At 35.0% G+C, this 16,486-nt stretch overlaps 1 protein-coding gene across 1 annotated transcript; it reads right to left on the bottom strand.

Moving 5' to 3' along the window:
- Positions 1–3,857: 3,857 nt before the first annotated feature.
- On the bottom strand, positions 3,858–4,545 carry LOC137733278 (BON1-associated protein 2-like). Its single transcript, XM_068472420.1, has one exon. It carries the CDS (start codon positions 4,499–4,501, stop codon positions 3,962–3,964), a length of 540 nt encoding a protein of 179 aa, XP_068328521.1. The 5' UTR covers positions 4,502–4,545; the 3' UTR covers positions 3,858–3,961.
- Between the last annotated feature and the right edge of the window lie 11,941 nt (positions 4,546–16,486).

The following is a 16,486-nucleotide window of genomic DNA, read 5'->3' as shown; positions in this document are numbered from 1 at the left end:
TTCACGTCGAACTAACTATATGGATGAGCTTCTAGGCTCACAAGGAACACAAAAACAACCTCCTCGACGTCGATTCGTGCATGCAAGTGTTAGTTTAAGAGTTATCCATACAGTTGTACGGAAATGGAAGAAAATCCGAGAGGGAAGAAAAGAGAAAGGTCAACAGTTTGATGTGTGTGTATGAGTGTGTGGTCCAGGTTGCAGCCAACCTAAAACAAATAAAATCCAAGTTCTAATTGGGTCCAAACCATTAGGACTTAACATATTTGGACCACCACCAAAACATATCACCCACGACACCAACTAACGCCCAAGGGCAATTTAGTCATTTCACGTCATCGAGGATAAAATAATATACACCTTCGGGACGGGCTGTCATAGATTGTTTCCGAAAATTTAAGGTGCGTTAATTGTACCAGATTATCTTGGACTGGACTAGTTTCAGGGACGAAGCTAGATCACTTAGTCTAGACTAAGCTAGACTGACTTAGTGAAGCGTTTAATGTAGTGTCGGACTAAGAATCAAAATAATTAATAAATTATAATATTATATTATATAATTTGTATCAATTAATATTTTATGTATTTTATTATTAATTTATCCTCTTCTTTTTTTGTAATCTTCCTCTTTCTGGAAACGTCCACCATTTTTCTACTTCCCACCCCTCTCCCTTGTTTTCTCCCATTTTTTCTCCGACACAACGTGTCCCTCTCCTCACTCTTTTTCTCCCTGATTTCTTCTTCAAAGGAGGAAGCCTTGCATTTTGCACCTAATTTGGATCGAAAGACCCATAGGTCTTTCTTCTTGTTCCTCGAAGCAAAGATAGCTCCTTTTTCACAAAAATCCCAAATCAAAGTAATAGATTTTTGGGTTTTTGGATAAGAACACCGTAGATTTCTGGAGGTCTTTAGTTTTTTTGGGATTTCTGGAGAAAAGCATAGCAACCCAAGGTAATAGATTTCTGGATTTATTACAGATTTTGATATTTTTTATATTTGGGATTTATAAGTTTTAATCTTCGAATTGAAGTGTTGTTTATGGTGTGGATTAAGCTTATTGGAAGCTTAACTAAATGAATTCATCGCTGAAGCAAGAAGGGGTTAGGTACGCAGGACGGAGATTGGTGAGAGCCATTTCAAATTTGGAAACCAGAAAAGGGGGTGGAAGGCATGATTTGGTGACTAGGTTCACGGAAGGAGATCGGGAACGTATGCTTGCAAATGACCCGGGCGCTAGAAACGGGATTTGCAATCTGCCAATTTTCGAGGGGACTTGCTAAGAACAGCTAGTGAAAATTTTAGTTGGAGCGAGTCTGACTTAGTCTCATTAAAGGCAGTCTTTATTTGCACCAAACACAGACTATAACTCTTATCTAAAGCAGTTCAGTCTAATGAAACTTAAAGAGGCCAAACATAAGTGCCCTTAAAGAAATGTAATGAGAATCTTCTGAAACTAAAGGATTTTGAAGCAATTTTTTAAAATTAAGGGATTGCGTAGGGAACTTGCTATCGCTTTTGGGGAAAAATAATTAGGTAGCTTGTGCGGTTACTGTATTTAATTTATCTTCTCTCGATAAAGTTTAGTTTGTTTTCTTTACAAAGTGGCTTTATGTATTTATTTTTAATTAAATACTTTTTTTTTTGGCAGGCCTACTATGATCCATTCAAAAACCCTGAACCAAAAAGCATGAAGCCATTGATCTCTGGAGCCGAATGGGTATCATGTTTATCACTCTAATACCAAGTTGAAAATGCACACCACGACCAAATAAAATAAAAAAACTTTATTAATTGAAAGCAAAGAATTGCCAAGAAGAATTTGCTTGTACTTAGAATCTTGTATCATTACAGTCTTTCTCCAAAGCAATTGCATGCAAGATTTGATTATATAGAATTACAATGACAATAAAATTAACGAAGGGAAATTTTATTTGAACACATGTAATCTTTTTCTACACTTAACTTACTATCTACACCCATATTATTTTTTATTAAAGAATTAATATCTCTTTAAACCCAAATTTATTATCTAAACTACATTTTTAAACCCAATTCAAAATGTAAAGTTGTCTTTTCACCTAATTATAAAAAATTTCTAATTGAATAATTTTTTTTCAAAGAGGCTCAAAAATAAAAACATTACGCATCCTTTGCCCACCACCCCTCCCCCTCCCCCTCCCCCTCCTTTTCTAGCATTTCCTATGGCTACTGTTTTTTTCTGCTACAAAACCAAGATATTTGCTCTCTTTACCAAACCATGACACATGCTCTCTCTCTCAACCAAACTAGTTACGTGGGTTGCTATCAACACCACCACAATAAATAACCCCCATCACCTTCTCTTATCAAACCAACTTTCCTCTCTCCAAATTTTTGTTCTTTCGGAAAAAAAAAAAAAAAAAAAAAAAAAAAACAACTCTACCGCATGTAAGTTGTCATTGTTTGCCTGATCAATTGTTTTCTCAAAAATTTGAAGCACTCCTACTTCTGGAACTAATTATCTGGGATTAAGCAATTCATCTTTTCCTTACTTTCTGATCAATTTGTTTCTGCAATTTGTTGGATTATAATCAACGAGTTAATTGATCGTTTAAATGGCTAAAGAACATAATTATAAATTCTAAGAGAAGCTGCAACCATTAGAAGCTGCAAAACCAAGTGCTTACAGATGCAAGTGTAAAAAGAGCCATAAGACCAACCAAACCAGCGCGACAAGCTGTCAAACAAGCACAGTAACAAATTGACAAACAAGCATGGCAACAAATCAAGTCATACCTTAGTTGGAGAAATCAAAACTTCAAAATCACCATTCATCGATAAAAAAACTTATTTTTCTCTATAAGAGCTATTAGGATTTTAGCTAAAATGAACGTAGGATAACAAGGAGTGATGTATGTTTAATCATAGTGGGTGGGTTTATTGATAAACTTTAGCTTTATTTTTAAATCATCTTGTACTTGATAGTAATTATGCAATAAGGTAAAAATGACAATTTCATTTAAAATTTAAGTTGGGTGTCACATCCCGGCCCGGGCGCCCACCTCATCCCAGGCTCAACTCCACCGTAGCACGATATTGTCTTCTTTGGACCCCAACCACACCTTCACGGTTTTGTTTCTGGGAACTTACACGAGAACTTCCGAGTGGGTCACCCATCTTGGGAAGTTCTCGTGTAAGTTCCCAGAAACAAAACCGTGAGGGTGTGGTTGGGGCCCAAAGCGGACAATATCGTGCTACGGTGGAGTTGAGCCTGGGATGTGGTGGGGGCCCGGTCCAGGATGTGACAATTTGGTATTAGAGCCAATCCCTGGCCGGATGTGTGCCGACGAGGACGTCGGGCCCCTAAGGTGGTGGATTGTTAGATCCCACATCGCCCAAGAGAATGGATCCTGTAAACCTTATATGTATATTCTCATCTCTACCTAGCACAAGGCCTTTTAGGAGCTCACTGGCTTCGGGTTTCGTAGGACAGAAACAAATCCGTGAGGGCGTGGTCGGGGCCCAAAGCGCGTGTGAGTTCCCAGAAACAAAACCGTGAGGGTATGGTCGAGGCCCAAAACAAACAATATCGTGCTACAGTGGAGTCGAGCCCGGGATGTGATGGGGGCTCGGGTCAGGATGTGACATTAGGTGTAGAAAGATGTTACATGGGTTTAAATAAAATTTTCCATTAACAAAAGACAAATATATTTTGAAATAACCTTACCAACTGAGGCAACGCTCTTTTGCCAAATATAAATTTTCTTTACTCATCGTCATACAAAAATAAAGTTTTGTGACAATCAATTTTTTCTCTCAAAAAAAAAAATTTAAATAAAACAATGAATTAAATAAAAAATTAAATAAAACGATGGTTGCATAAAATTTTCTTCAAGAACACGAAAGACGTTGAGTTTGCATTCTCCGTAACCAAAAGTCTAAATCCTCTAATATTACGCACAAAAAATTGTGAGTAGGATCTTCAATAATTTTTCTGATAGGCATCATACCAAACCGGAACTCCGATCGCAATGTTGCCACCAAAACTATTGTTCCCAGCCGCCGGAAACCCCATCCTCGAGGGAGACGACGTCGTTGAACTTGCACAAGAGCTGTACATCTCCGGAACCTTCATCCTCACAGAAATATTAATAATCCCGTTCCTCTCCCCCTTGTAATCTCTCAGCCTGTAACTCAGAAAATGCAGGTAACCCTCCGGCACGTACCCGCCAACAAAATCCGATGCCGGAATAGTCGCCGTCCCGAACGTCCTGACGCCGTACGAAGTTTGGCATTGGACCTCCACCGTGATGGACTTGGAGTGCGTTGGCAAGTCGAGCACGAGCTTCTCGTTCCACCGTGGGTAGGCGCCGCCTTCGGTGTCCATGTCCGTGGTGCGAAACTGGCTGTTGGTGTCGGTCCGGACGGTCACGGAGGTGTTTTTGCTGATGGGTTTTCGATTTAATTGCAGGTTCTCAGCGGAGATCACCGTGATTTCGAGCGTCCGGAAATTGGCTGCCATGGTGGATGAAGGGTGCGCGTAAGGTGTTGTGTTAGATTAGGGGAATTGTGAGAGCCGATGAGAGGAAACGGGTGTGGGTGGGGAGGGGTTATATAGGAGTGTTGAGGGAAGGATGTGGGAAAAGAGAGAGAAACAGCCACCTGGTTTCCGTGGATTTCAAATTGGACTAATAAACTAAATATACGCGCCGAAGTACACTTTGGTTTTCCAAGTTGACTTTGGCCCTTAAAATGGGTTTCTGAGTTGTTCAGGATAGAAACTTTCATGTAATTAACGGATTCACACCTCTTATTGCGGGGCTAATGTTTTGAAAAATGTTTTTTTTATTAGCATGCAACATTAAAATTTAATATTAAATTACTTACATACCCTAATTGCAATGACAATTTATATTTTATAAGGGTTTTAAAAAATAAAATAAAATTTTAAATAAACCCCTAATCACTTTAACACGTATATCCGAAAATTATTTGTCTTCCCCAACTCTCTAAATCAATCTTACCCAAGGCCGGCCCTAAGGGTAGTCCATGACCATGTAGGCACCCCCTAGAGCCCCCTTCAAAGAATGAGGATCCTCTCCAGATCCTATTTGTGAGGACCCTAGTGATCTTTAATCATATATGTTCATCGTATATTGTGCAGTCAGAAATTATTTTAAATTTTTTATTTAAAATTGAACACAAACAGTACCTAACAAAAACTGATTGCACGATATACAATAAACAGATACCATCCTGTAAATAAATATAAATACAGAAAAGTAAGATATATTATACTTTATTTTTTGGTGCAGTGGAAATGTTCGACTTCTTTTTTCTTTGAGGTGTTGAGTTCAAAACATAGAGGTGCATTTTTAGTCACTAGTTTTTTCTTGTTTTTCAAATTTACTCCCAATCCATCTCTCCAAGTGCATACAAAGTTACAAAACTCAAGTCCCTTTGCAATTTTGTTTTCTCTCAACTTCTCAATCTCTCCATTTCTATTGAATGTTTAAATCAACTATCACATGTTTTGAAGATTGTATTTAAGGTAATCAAAACTTTGAATTTATATTTTGTTTTTCAACAATTTATTATTCAATGGATTATTTTAATGTTTGATTCGTTAGTGTGATGTTGATTTTATAAAAAACACATGAGAAACAATTGGCGTTGTTGAATTTATTATACTTGTCAATCAAGTTTTATTGTTCTTCACTCACATTCTTAGTTTCTTGACTTCAAACATTTAGTACATTTGCGTCTAAAAGCATGAGTCGTGTAATATTTAAATAATATTTGTATATCTACCTTTTTATATATTTAGGGAATTCTTATATATATATATATATATATATATATATATATATATCAATATACAAAGAACCGGGAATTAGAGAACTTTAGGACCCCCTAGTTCTCAGGGTCGGCCCTGCTCACCCTCAATTGTAGAGCAAAATTTTAACCAATACAACTACAAACACGTTAATTAAGAAAGAAAAAAATTGATGAATGAAACTTGAAGCTCCACCTTGTTCAAAATGTACCATCACAAGTGGAGGAAAGTTAAACTTGATTGGTGTTAGATTACAGTCATCGCTTTCTTTCAAAGCCATGTATTAAAAAATAATAATCTGACGATGATATAATACTAAATTGCATTTGTGCCTTGACAATTTTTGCATTTATAGCCATGCCCTCCAACAGTTCATGTAAACTTAAATGAATTTTAATACCCTGGTCAATAAAGCGATACCGTTACTGTAATTCTACATAAAAAAAAAGTATAAAATATAAAATAAAATAAAAACTTATTGGACCAATATAGTTTATAATAAGGAGAGGGGGAGCTTGGTTAAATCACACAATAGATAGCCTAATTTGGTATCTAATTTGTCATCCACGAGATTCGAACCTAAGACACTTCTCAATTACAAGTGAAGATAAATACCCCAGATTGTAGTATTGAGTAACATCACAGCATAATATTTGAGTATGATATGCAATGCATAAAAAAAATATCATTCCGTGTGCATCCCAGCCAAGGACAATACTTCATACTGCCGAATTTATTTATTTAACTACCAAAATAATATACCAGTCTGAATGATCAAATTGACCTATGGAGCCTAAGGTCCTCACATCATCATCTTATACTTTCTAAATTGTCATTTTTGAGATATTCATTTTGTTAGAAAAAAGTTGAGCAAATCTTTGAATGACATAAATGATTTTGTATGCATGGCAAAGACAAGGGAAAAAAAAAAGAAAAAACGTATTGTAAAGAGTGGGGTGTATGTAAAAAATGTGGGGTATGTGTAGAAAATGTAAAGTGTATATTGGGACTGTGAAGTATAAAGATATTATAGAAAAGTATGTAGAGTGTAAAGATAAATTGTAAGTGAAAAAATAAATATAAAGTGTATTAAGTATGTAATGTATATTTAACAATATGTAAAACGTTAATGAATGCAGAATATGACAGATCTCTGACAAGCGACCAAGTTTCATGGTAGGAATACATATCGTACTGTCAAAGACAAATTCACACATTTCTCGTTTCTTGACTTATCACGCGGTGAATAAGAGTTGGAAACTTGCAATTAATTGTGGAGGAAATTCATTGTGACATGTGGCGTGGTTACAAAATTTTCTCAAGTCATGCATGGAATTGAATTTTCATGGTTTGTTTTGTAAAATATTTGGAAAGTAACTCTCTTCTTTATGTATGTAAATGTTGACTGGAAATTGGCGGGGAATGACATTGAAGTTTCTATGAGTAAAGTAATATGTTGGGTAATTTAATCTAGCATTCTTGCAACCAAGTATTTGAAAAGTGAAATTATCGTCATCTTTTTCACGCTTCTATGATTATATCTAATGCATGCAAACTAGTCTAGGTAAACGTGTTATTTAGCACCAAAAGACAAAATTCAATTTTTAAAGGGACATGTCTAGTCCAGGTTAAAATAATCCACAACTCTTCACGAGAAAGTTTATCTTTGACTATGGTCAACTTTTAAAAGAAATTACAAAACTTAGCCTCTCGCACTATTAGAATAACAAAATTTTGAATGGCTAGATTTCATAAATAATGACATTTTGAAAGGCCAAATAAAGCCTCTAGCCCCTCATCCTTGCCTTTTCCATTAGACTTGCTCTAATGCTACACCATATATTTTATTATTTTGTACTCAACCATTATCCAAGACTATAGTATATTTAACTAAAATAGACTATAATCTTGTCCTATGACTTGGGAGAAATTTTTTACCGATGACCAAAACCATATATATAGAGTTAATTTTCACATCATGAGTTAATTTTCACATCATTTCCTTAGTTCTAATTTTTTTTTTTTTTTTTTTTTTTTTTAGTTCACACTATATTCAAAAAAATCAAAAATTGTAAGCACCTTAATTTTCAAATGTTAAGGATGCCTGCGTGCACCAATATCTTTTTTGTCACATCCCGGCCCGGGATGTGGTGGGGGGGGCTCGGGCACACCTTGATCTAGGTTGGGGTGTGTCACTTTTCATCAGTCACTTTCTTATTTGCTGACTTAATCGTCAGTAAATTAATTGTAAGTCCCAATATATGTCTTGCAATAAAACTTTTTTTCAAATTATATCTACATCATTATTTTCATTATGAATATTTTCATAACAACTGATTTCAATTGGCATACAATTCTTACTCACAGTCAATTCATCGAATATCTCAAATTCAAGGTATACACATGTCAGTCTTTCATATCTTTCTTTTTATTCATTTAACACAATTGGTTTCATGCTTTATTAATCCCACATATGAGCCTCATTTGCTCCCAGTTCCGCCCCATTTGGTATCAGAGCCAAGTGAGTGGTAGTTGAATTAGTAATCTTAATAGTTTATTCATTTGCTCACCTATCGGTTTTTGTTCATTCCAGTAGGTCCTATCTATTAGCTTTCTTAAGTAGGATTGTTTGCTATCAAACCAAACAGTAAGGCGTGTTCCAAACAATAAGTCTATAGGATTGGCATGAGCAGAGAGAGAGTTTAGCAAATACGCGAAGAAAGGAAAACCGGTAAGATCTCTATAATTACAAGACTTGATTTTTGAACAATGAGTAGATTATTTAGCTCTAATTCAACTACCAACACTAGCTCCAAATCCGCTTTGAGTAGGATTCCATACATAGTATATGAGGATCAAAATTTAAAATTTCAAACAGATGAAAGCATTGATTTTGGAGATTGGAACATCCCCAAAATATCCAGTAAAAATATTTACAAAAATAAATGGTCAGTAGCTTCTTTCAGAAGTGAACATCATGTTAAAACAGTCGAGAAAGCTTATGCTCTCAGTAATAAACATGAGACTTGTCAATTATTCACACCATAACAAATCAAAGCCCATAGAAAAGATGGTCACAATTACATTCACATACGTCTAGTTCAGATTGCAATCAAGCTTTTAACAAGAAGAGACCTCAATACCTCTATTTTGTTATGTCTTTGAGATGCAAGATTCACTGACTTCAGTGATAGCATTCTTGGAATGATCGAGTCAAACCTTTACAATGGTTCAATTCATTCTGATTGCTTATCAAATCTCACAGTAAGCCTTTCAGATCCTCATATGTTGAAAGCACTCACATTAAACATCAAAACTTCAAGATATCAAGCCCTTGAATGAGTCCAACCATTAGCCTTAATCTTTAGAGTTTATTACAAAGTTACAGGAACAAACATGAATTTCAAAACCTTAGTCAAAAGCCCTAGAGACCACACACTCTTGATACAAACCAATCAAGAGAATGCCAACATCAAACTACCCAAAACCATCAAATGGTCAGATATTAGTCTACCTTTAGACCGGTGCTTGATCAATGAAAGTAAACCAGTAAGCATACAAAATAGCGTAGTCAACCTAGACAACATAGAACAATAATTTGACGGAACAGTTAAAATCAACTTCAATCCTCCATCTAGCCATGCTACGCGTCCACCTACACTAGTTAGCCCAATCACATAAGTTTAGAGAACCAACTAGGAATTCTTTTTCTGGATCCACATCAGCTGATATGGTGGGTCAATATCAAGATCTAATCAATTCCCTAGTTAATAAGAAATTAAAATTAGTAGAAACTAGCTCAGTAGTCACCCAGCAAGAATTGATTAATAATTTAATCAACATGAAGTTAAAATTAGTAGAAACAACCTCTCAAGTGACACATCCACGGTTCCAAACTAACACCCAGAACCAAGAAGAACAAACCTCCCCAACAGAATCTGATTTCGAAGCAAATCAAGTTAATCACCAATTGCTAGTCCTGAATAAACAATTCAAAATTCGATGGAAGAAACTCAATGCTAACATCGAAGCAACGGAAAACATTCCCAAAAGAAACACCTTTAGGGAAAAATATACAAATGAACAAAAATTGGGCATTTACAATAAATGGACAAATTTCATGAAAAGACACAAATTTGAAGAATTTTTCTTTGATTTTGTTGAAAAAAATATTACGAGTCTGAAAAAAAGCTAGAAGTCATCACCAAAGAAAATTGGGTTAAAGAAGATAAAACCATAGTCTCTTCTGGTCACCCTCCATAAGAAACAATTTTAATTACGACCGCAAACACACAAATATCAGCCAACTCCTTTCAAACTTTCCAAAGAAGATGCAGGAGTTAAGCCAGTCATTGAACAAAACAATTTCACAAACCAAAGTCTACACACCATGGGAAAACAGCTGTATAAAATAGAAACCAAAATAGATAGACTTTCACATCCCAAACCAACAATTAAAGAAAAACCCTTAGTCAACTTCCTAGCAGCCTCGTCTAGCACAATAGCTTTAAAGAAGATCTCCACTTGTCAAAAAATAGATCAAATGTTACAAGAGTTAAAACAAGAAAAAACAATCAATGTCTTACAACACCCCGATGAATTTCAACTAGAAACAACTTACGTAATATGGGATTTAAAAGATAAGAGTGAAACAAGTTCAATCAAAAAAGTAAAAAAAGCTTTTCAGAACCTTGAACTAAAATGAATCAAGAAAGAAAAAAGAAAAAGAAAAAGAAATCAATCCAACAACTCTTACAAAGAATTGGTATCCAAAGCTAACACCTTCGGATATTCAATTTGAGGAAAGAAATATCCAGAACCAATTTTTAGTCTTAGCTAATAAACTCTATGAATGGAACATATATGGGTTATCAGAACAAGAACTTTTAAACAAATTACAACACATCTCCATGGTTGCTAATAGTTATGTTACCAACCATAATCTCAATCATGCCCAAGTTGTCGACCTTTTAGTTACTAGTTTTACAGGAATGCTCCATTCCTGATAGGAGAAACATCTCATTGAACAATCCAAGAATGAAATTAGAAATGCAGTAAAACAAGACGAAGAAGGAACACCTATTTTTGATGAACGAATTGGAATAGGAGTCCCAGACGCAGTCAATGCGTTACTTTTCACAATCATAGAACATTTCATGGGAACACCCATTAATGTCACCTCAAGAATTCATGACCAACTTAGCAATTTAAGATGTCCAACCTTAAACAATTTTAGATGATACAAAGACGTTTTTATGTCTAGAGTCATGCTTAGAGAATGCAGTAATCAACCATTTTGGAAAGAAAAATTCATTAATGGCTTGCCAAACTTGTTTACCCATAAAATTAGACAAGTTTTAGTCAATTAAGAAGGTATCATACCATATAATACCCTTACTTATGGAAATATTATTAATATTATCCAGAATGAATGATTAAAAATGTGTATTGATATGAAAATCACAAAACAAGTCAACAAAGACAAGTAAATAGCCAAATACAAATTAGGAACATTCTGTGAACAATATGGATTACCTCATATTGCTCCGTCCAACAAAAAGAAGAAATGAGAAACTATACCCAAATAGGAGGAACCCTAAATACAATAAATACAAATTCAAAAATAAGAATTTTGAAACAAACAATTTTTACAAGAAACCCAAGTCCAGCAAAAAGTGAAAGAGGAAGACCTGAAGAAAATTCCACTCCAAAACCAAGAACAAAAAGTAAATTGCTGCAAGTGTGGCAAATTCGGTCACTATGCAAACAAATGTAGAGTCTGAAAGCAATCAACCAGTTAAAGATCTCTAAAGAAGAGAAAGTCCAGTTAATCCAAGTCTTAGAATTAAGAGACACTAACCATAGTCAATCTAAAGATGATTTACAATTTAATTCATCTTCTTCCAGTCACTCCTCAAGTAGCCTTTCATCTCCTGACATCAAGATAAGATGCACGGATACTTGCTGTAAGAAAATTCCAATCCTCAATAAACAAGAAGAACAAGAATATCTTCTTATCGAGTTAATCAGTCAAATAGATAACCCTGAGCTAAAATCATTTTACTTAAAAAATCTTAAGAAATTAGTTTCCCAATGAGAGTTCAGTAGTAGTCAACCACATATAACTCCAAAAATCTGTCTTAGTACACCCTGGAAAAGTTTAGTAAAACTAAAAAAGAAGTTACAATCAAGGATCTACAAAGAGAAGTCAATAAGATCAAATAAGAGATTAAGTTTCTAGAATCAGAAAACCTAAAAATTCGTTCACATCTTAGTAACATTCAAACACTAGAATTTCTTGGGAACAATGAAATCCAATCCCCAACAAATGAAGAACAAAATAATTCTCAAGAATCATAATCCAAGTCCGTAAATAATCCAATACAAAACTTAGTATTAGGATTACTGCAAAAGATTAGAATCCAGAAATGGTATTCTAAAGTAAAAATAATAATTGAAGATTTCCAGTTAGAAATAATCGCCTTAATTGATTCAGGTGCGGATTTAAATTGTATCCAGGAAGGTTTAATTCCTACTACATATTTTCATAAATCAACAGAAATCCTTAGTGCATCAAACCAATCACCAATGTAGTTAAAATATTAAATTTCGAAAGCACATGTTTGTCAAAATAATGTTTGATTTAAAACACCATTCGTTCTGATGAAAAATATATCAGATCCAGTTATCTTAGGGCTACCCTTCATAGCTCTATTATATCCTTTCAAAGTACACCGCATCACATAACCACGAAAATGTTAGGACAAAAAATCACATTTGAGTTCTGCACGAAAACAGATCTCCAGAAATTAAGACAATTACAAAAAGATAGTATTTCAAAAACCATCAATCTAGTTACCAAAAAATCACAACAAATTAATTTCTTAAATGAAGAAATTGATTACAAAAGAATTGAAGAACAATTAACAAACAAATCTTTATTACAAAACATTGACAACTTCCAAAAGAAACTTGCTAATGAAATTTGTTCTGACATTCCCAACGGTTTTTGGCACAGTAAGAAGAAAATACCAACGAAAGCCAAGCCAATTCAAATGAGTCAATAAGTTATGGAATTCTAAAAAACAGAAATTGAAGAACTTCTCAATAAAGGAATAGTCATAAAGAGTAAATCACCCTGGTCTTACCCTATTTTCTATGTCCAGAAAAATGCTAAATTAGAAAAAGGAACACCTAGGTTAGTCATTAATTACAAACCTCTTAATGAAGTCTTGGAATGGATACAGTATCCAATTCCTAACAAAAGAGATTTAATTAAGAGACTTAGTTAAGCAGTAATCTTCTCAAAGTTTGACATGAAGTCTGGATTTTGGCAAATTCAAATTCATGAGGATGATAAATATAAAATAGCTTTTCTCACTCCTTTTGGTGATTATGAGTGGAATGTAATGTCATTTGGTCTTAAGAATGCACCTAGTGAGTTTTAGAATATCAAGAATGAAATATTTAATCAATACAATCATTTCTCAATCGTTTACATCGACGATTTAGTCAGAGTCAATTGCAAATCTGCAAAGCATATGTTCAAAACATTGCATCAAAATAGATTTTTGCACAATGGCAAGCTATATTAAGTATTTTTTTTTTATTTTGAAATTGAATACATCAAAGGTAGCCAAAATTGCATTCCTGATTTCCTAACTAAAGAATTTGTGCTGGGAAATAATGATAGAACGAAAACCTAATCGAAGAAAGCTTCCAGCCTCTCTACCACCACCACCAGTAAAACAAGAATCAAACCCAAATTCTTCATTAGCCCTAGCCATAACCAACCGTTTCACTCCCTTAGGTTCCACAATAGGAAACCCCTGACCAAACTACCACTCACCACGTCCCAATTACTAATCAATACCTTTTTAGTGTTCTTTTTAATCTCAGAAATGAACAAATACCAGAAAAACTAGTCAAAAATGTCTTTCCACCCAACTTCCATTATCAACCCACAGAGTCATACAAAACATTGAAATTCTATCAAGATATTCTTAGGGAAACCGAGTCAATTTCCAACAAACCACTTTACAGTAAAACCAATGAAAACAAAATCCTCTGTCATTCCCTTTGCATTGGTAGATTTTTAACTGAGTCAAATTGGGGAATACTTCTTTACAAAAGTAAACCCCTTCACACCCAACACATCCAGTTGCCCAATATTCACTACAATTGTTTTGATTGCATTGATGCCTGGACTAATATCTTTCTTCACCAAACAGAAGATTTCAATTGGCATAGAATTCTTACTCCTAGTCAATTCATCGAATATCTCAAGTTTAAGGTTAACACAAATCAGTCTTTCATATCTTTCTTTTATTCATTTATCACAATTGGTTTCATGCTTTATTTGATCCCACATATGAGCCTCATTTGCTCCCAGTTCCACACACACACACAAACCCTTTAAAGGAAGATATCTCAATTTTATTTAAAAAATAGGGATTAGTTATGGGACTCACTCTACATGGGACTTCAACAATCCGAGCCATCTATTTTGTAAGCCTCGATTCATAGATCATACTTACAAAACTTCAATTCAATTCGAAACCATTTACCTATTTAATTATCACGATGTAATTTCAATGTTTTCTTAGAACACAGTGTTCGTCATTTCTTTGAACTCAATTAGATGCCTCAAATATTTTCAATTTGACTAATATTTTGCAAGGATGATATATGAGGTGCAACTTAAAACATAAACTGTTTGGATCGTTAAAGTTCAATATGGTGTGGGTACAAAGCCGAAAATAATCCTAAAAATCTACAAGGCGACACGTGGACTTTTACTCAAGAAAGACAAGATTGCCTTCATTAAATGGGCAGACTTCTCAGATAGTCTCATGTGCAAGTTAGCATCCCTGAAAGTTCAAGCAGCGCACTACGACTGTTCAAAGCTCCCATGTTCCTTTCCTCCAATTCACCTCCAAGGAAGATCCCGCTCCCAAACAACCACCAATCTCCACCGACACTCAAATCCACCATTGTCGCCATCTTTTAGTACAACTCCAATCTAGTTCCCTCAGTCCATGTAGAAAACAACACTCTTGGAGTGTTAGAGTTTTTGTGTCTTCCGATGAAGTCCATAAGCTCTGTCGTTCGACACCAAACAAAGTTGAGAGAGAAATAGGGCGAGAGTTCGGTGATTCAGGGAATTAGGAAATCTTATGGGTTTGTGTTGTTTTTCTTTGGTTGAGGGTGGGGTGGCTCATGGACTATTATTGCAATGGCTTCTTCTAGATATTATTGTGAATCTGCGATTGCTTCTTCTGGGTATTATTCTGATGGCTCTTTTTGTGCTTCTATTGCGACGTCAATTTTCAATGGTTTTATTTATTTTTAGTGATGGGATGATTGTTTCTTCAAAAGAATTCATGATAAAGTTAATGACTTTTGATCAAAGTTCAAAATTTTCAAGTTCCAATGCCATTAATTCATATCACATCGGATGATTCCCATAAAATTTGGAGAAGATGTAATATTTACAATCGCTAGTCCAGTTTAGTCCAACATTACACCAAACGTTGAGTCTAGCTTAGTTTATTCTAAGTCAGTTTAGCATAGTCCTTGAAGCTAGTCCAGTCAGATAGTTCGATGCAACAAATTCACCCTTAGTGCCAAGCATTAATCACCGCAAATCCATCTCCAAATCCCTCAAAGCCTATTTGGTGGGTTGGGTGGGATTGGGTCTGTTTGGACTGATAATTCTTGGGCTTGGTTTAATTAGGCCCAGTCATTTCGGAAAGCACTAAACTCTTGTTTGGTATTTAATTTTGGCTAAAGTGCACAGTGTTGTGTACTAAACATTTTTAAATATTATGATGTGGCAGTTAGTGGCCGACGAGTCTACAATGGTTAGGCTAGAAGGATTTCGGAACGAGGATTAGGCAGAAGAAATGTGTTTTTCAATGGCAAAAACTCGTAAATAAAGAAGGATCAAGTGTGAGCTCTTGATGGATTTAACCCATCCATAAATAATCCCTTGAATGAAAAACTTAAGACTTTCTCAAGAATTGGCGTACAATACAAATTAAAAGTCCTTGATCACAAGGTAGAGAAAATAACTCTTGATGGATTTAACCCATCCATAAATAATCCCTTGAACAAAGGAATTTAAGTAACTTGTGGTGTAAGTATTCAATCTATTCATGACTAAATAACTTCAATTTGTTGGTCTATGCCAACAATGGCACGCCGAACATTCCTTAGCTTTCATAGAGAGCCTGCCAAAGGGTTTGCAAAGGCACATTTCAAAACTAATCTAGGAAATTGCAATGTAGACAAGGGGAAGTTGTGTGAGACACACTTAAGACCGAACAAGGTCTTCGGGATGAGATTGGATTGGCAGGGACATGTAAGAACTGACTTATAACTCATGTATAAGGATAGGTTAAAAAAAACCCATTCTATTGTGGATTCATAGCCCATCATGTCCAATCTTGTCCATCTCATATTGTAACACAACAAACAACGGACTGGACTTAAGTCCATTTTAATTGGTCACAACCTATCTCTACCAGCCCACCAAACAAGCCCTCATATTATAGATAAGCCAGTGCATCTTTTATCGGGAAAAATATTATTTCATGCCGCTTGATCACGATTAACGTGACATGTCTGACCACCTAGTATCGACATGTTATCAAACTATCAACATATCAT

The sequence above is a fragment of the Pyrus communis genome, chromosome 5 (genome assembly GCF_963583255.1).
Source record: "Pyrus communis chromosome 5, drPyrComm1.1, whole genome shotgun sequence".
Classification (NCBI taxonomy): Eukaryota; Viridiplantae; Streptophyta; class Magnoliopsida; order Rosales; family Rosaceae; genus Pyrus; species Pyrus communis.
Note: the sequence above shows the minus strand (reverse complement) of the source record. Positions and strands in the feature narration are given on the sequence as shown.

What these genes read in the sequence shown, in the direction of transcription:
- LOC137733278 (XM_068472420.1), bottom strand. Translation starts at nt 4,501, where the DNA reads ATGGCAGCCAATTTCCGGACGCTCGAAATCACGGTGATCTCCGCTGAG.